Below are 3,122 nucleotides of genomic sequence, written 5' to 3' on the forward strand. Positions count from 1 at the left end.
TGGCCAGAAAGGGGTGTGTCTGGGCTCCCCTGCGGAGCCCTGGCCTGGGGGCTGCACTGGGCCTCAGGTGAGCGGCGGGCAGCCCTATAGAGTGGGCAGCAGGTGCAGAGGCCTGCACCAAAAGCCCCGTGAGAGCCAGACCAGGTCAAGGCAGAAGCAGCTCTCTAGAGGAATGGGAGGAGTCGGGGTGGAGTTGCCCGGCTGGGGTACTGACGGGCCTGAGAAGGCTCTAAGAAAGGGGCCCAAGGGAGCCTAGGGAATGAACGAATGAGAGACACTGGGTCACAGCCCTGGTCTCATTTTCCTGGTTCACGGCTCCTCAGGCACAGATCTCAGGTGCTGCTGCCTCCAAGGAGCCCTTCCTTGATCTCAGGCTCAGGGTCAGGGGCTCTAGGCCTTGCTCACTGTGGCTCTGAGGAGAGAGCCTTCCTTCCTTGCTGGACAGGGCCCTGTTTATCTGGGTCACCTGTGCCTCCCTACCCCATCCCCACCCCGGGCCCTGAGCAGGTGCTGCCCAGTGACTGAAGAACCACAAATCAGGGTCAGGAACTCCATGGCACCCTATTCCTGTGACCTGCTCTTCTCTCCTCCTGACTGCACTGGGGCAGAGAGGGGCCCACTGAGTAGCTGCTCCCCAGCAGCTAGCTTGGGCACACAGAGGAGTCGTCAGCCCCTCTGGCCACCTCTCAGGCCAAGGCCTGAGCCAGGCCCTGTCCCTGCACAGGTGTTGGACTTGTCGGCAGTGGCTGTGTTCGCAGGGCATCCTGGGAGGAGCACCAGGCAGGATCCCACAGTTTCAGTGAGGAACTGGGGAGCACAGAAGGCTGCTGAGCCAGGAGGACCAGTCTCAACTGTAGGAGTCTTGTAGTGGACTTGATGGTGAAGGAGGGGGCAGGGAGAGGTGAGACCAGGGGGGAGCGCAGGGCTGGGCAGAGGCTGTGGGCATGGGGAGGGCCTGGTCACTACTGCGTTACGGGTTCCTGGACGGGGCAGGCAGTCCCCAGTGGAACGCAGATCCCGGGCAGCCTGGAGTTGAGCAGGGCAGATACCCCATTGCTTGACCCCCACCCCGCCCCGACAGATCCTCACTGGTGATCTTGTCCAGCATCATGTGCAGCCGGCAGCCGAAGGGGGCATAGAAGCCCACAGTCACAGGGACAGGCACGTGGCAGAGAGTCTTGGCCAGGCAGCTGCAGTAGACGTCATCTTCTGTCAGGATGTCTGGGGTTGGGGTGGGGAAACTGAGTCACTGAGGCTGGCCAGGCACCACCCTCCCTCCTCCCAGTGCCCTCTGAGCCCCGCCTTCAGCCCCTCCCTGCACCAGCATCCTCCCTGAGGTGACTCAGGTCAAAGCCAGCAAGGGAGGTGTCCGTGGCCACCAGAGCCTCCACCTCCAGGCCACATGTACCCTTCAGGAGGGTCTGATCTGGGACCCTCCAGGGCCTGTGGTAATCTGGCTGTCACAGCCCAGATCACCAGGCTTGCTCAGCCACCAGCCTGTGGCTCCCTTGCGGGGAAAGCTTGTGCATCCTTCTTGGGACACAAGGGCCCAGATTGGTGGCACTGCTTTCCATCCTCAAAAGCTCCCTGTTGGGATGGCTCCCAGCCACTCTGCACACCTGGTACCAGGGTGGGAGTGGCCCGAGAACCACAGGCTCCTCTCCACTTCCTGTCCCTGGTGCTGACCTCTCTCCCTGACCAGGACCCCACACCTGCAAGGCACCAATCCCACCCTCGTCCAGGTTGGAAGACCTGGGTTCCAGTCCTGGCCCAGCCCCTTCCTCTGCAGGGTCCAGAAAGGGACACCTCTCAGAGGCTCAGTCTCTTCCTCTGAGGACACCAGGTGGTGTGGATGCCAAAGGGCCTGGCCATTACCATTTAGGGTACGGACTGCTGGCCCTGTAGGGCTCTGCAAACAAGCACTGGAGTCCACTGTGCAGAGGGCTCCCTGCCCCACCCCCGTGCTTAACTTCCCAGACCTGGAATTTGGGTACCAAAACGTAGCATTCAGTCATGGTCAGGCCTCACAGTATGTGGTGGCACGACATATCCACGCTGGAAGAAACCTAGGGGACCTCAGGACTTGGGCCGGAGCTAGCAGCAGAGCCAGGAGGCAGACTCAGGATAAGGTCAACCAAGGTGACAGCAGCCAGGCCGGACCCAGTCCCGGCTCTACCTGATCAATGGGTGACGTCACCTCACGCACCCTCTATTTCCCTGTGTGTGAAATGGGCATCCTAGCCCCAGGCTCTGGTGACAAGGATATGCTCAACCCAGACCTTGAAATAGTTACACGTCCCCACGTCTCCTGTCACCACCCTGGTCAGGCCACCAGCACCTTGCACCCTCCCTACTGTGGTCCACACTCCAGTGGCTCCTGACACAGCTCCCATCCCTCCAGAGCCTCCTGGTGGCCCTGGGGCCATCTGCCAAGGGCCTTTGCCTCGCTGGCCATGTGCACAGCGTGTGTTCAATTGTCACCAGGAGGCCCCATGGCCCTCTTTCACCCCAAGCCCTATACCCCCTACCTCTCCCTGATTTATTTCCCCTAGTGTGGCTGTCACCCAGTGACACACTTTTCAACTCTCCTTGTTCATCTTGTTTCCTGTTGCTGTCCCTCATCCCACAGAACACGACAGATCTGTGCCCTGCTCCCTGCTGTGTCCTGTACAGGGCCTGGCAGGCACCATGGAGGTCGGAACCTCATCACCAGCCACCTGGACACCCTCTCCCGGCCCTGGCCCTCCCTACCTCTTGTGGCGGCTCCACACAGAGCCTGTCTCCCCCACACCAGCCCCATGTCCTTGTCACCCCCTGCCCAGCCAAGGCAGGGGGAACTGGGAAGAGAAAGCAGAGCCATGGCCCCAGAAGGTGGAGAGGGACAAGAAGGAGACCCTTGCTGCCCAGCACAGGCCTGGCCTGGAAGCCATGGACCCCGACAGGGGAGGCAGAGGCAGGAACTGGGACCCAAGGGCAGGGACCAGAGTGAGGGATGGCAGGGCAGGCCGGAGGTGCTGGCCAGGGAGCGAGAACCCCAGGCAGAAGCAAGGCAGGAGCCAGGCAGAGCCCCCGAGAAGGCCTGGCTGAGCACCGGAGCCGTAGGAGGTGAAGGAGCCGCAGGC

The 3,122-nt window shown here is 61.8% G+C and overlaps 1 protein-coding gene across 1 annotated transcript in view; it reads right to left on the reverse strand.

Annotated features, from left to right (window-relative positions):
• The window catches only part of Nkpd1 (NTPase KAP family P-loop domain containing 1), a 7,051-nt gene that overhangs the window by 1,976 nt on the left and 1,953 nt on the right, over positions 1–3,122 (reverse strand). The window contains exons 3-4 of the mRNA XM_033766003.1: positions 3,092–3,122; positions 1,090–1,221 (exon numbers count right to left, since the gene is read on the reverse strand). Coding sequence (XP_033621894.1) covers positions 1,090–1,221; positions 3,092–3,122 — 163 coding nt within the window. The remainder of the gene's footprint in view (positions 1–1,089; positions 1,222–3,091) is intronic.

This window comes from Fukomys damarensis, unplaced genomic scaffold, assembly GCF_012274545.1.
Source record: "Fukomys damarensis isolate Sample0158 unplaced genomic scaffold, DMR_v1.0_HiC HiC_scaffold_19, whole genome shotgun sequence".
Lineage (NCBI taxonomy): Eukaryota > Metazoa > Chordata > Mammalia > Rodentia > Bathyergidae > Fukomys > Fukomys damarensis.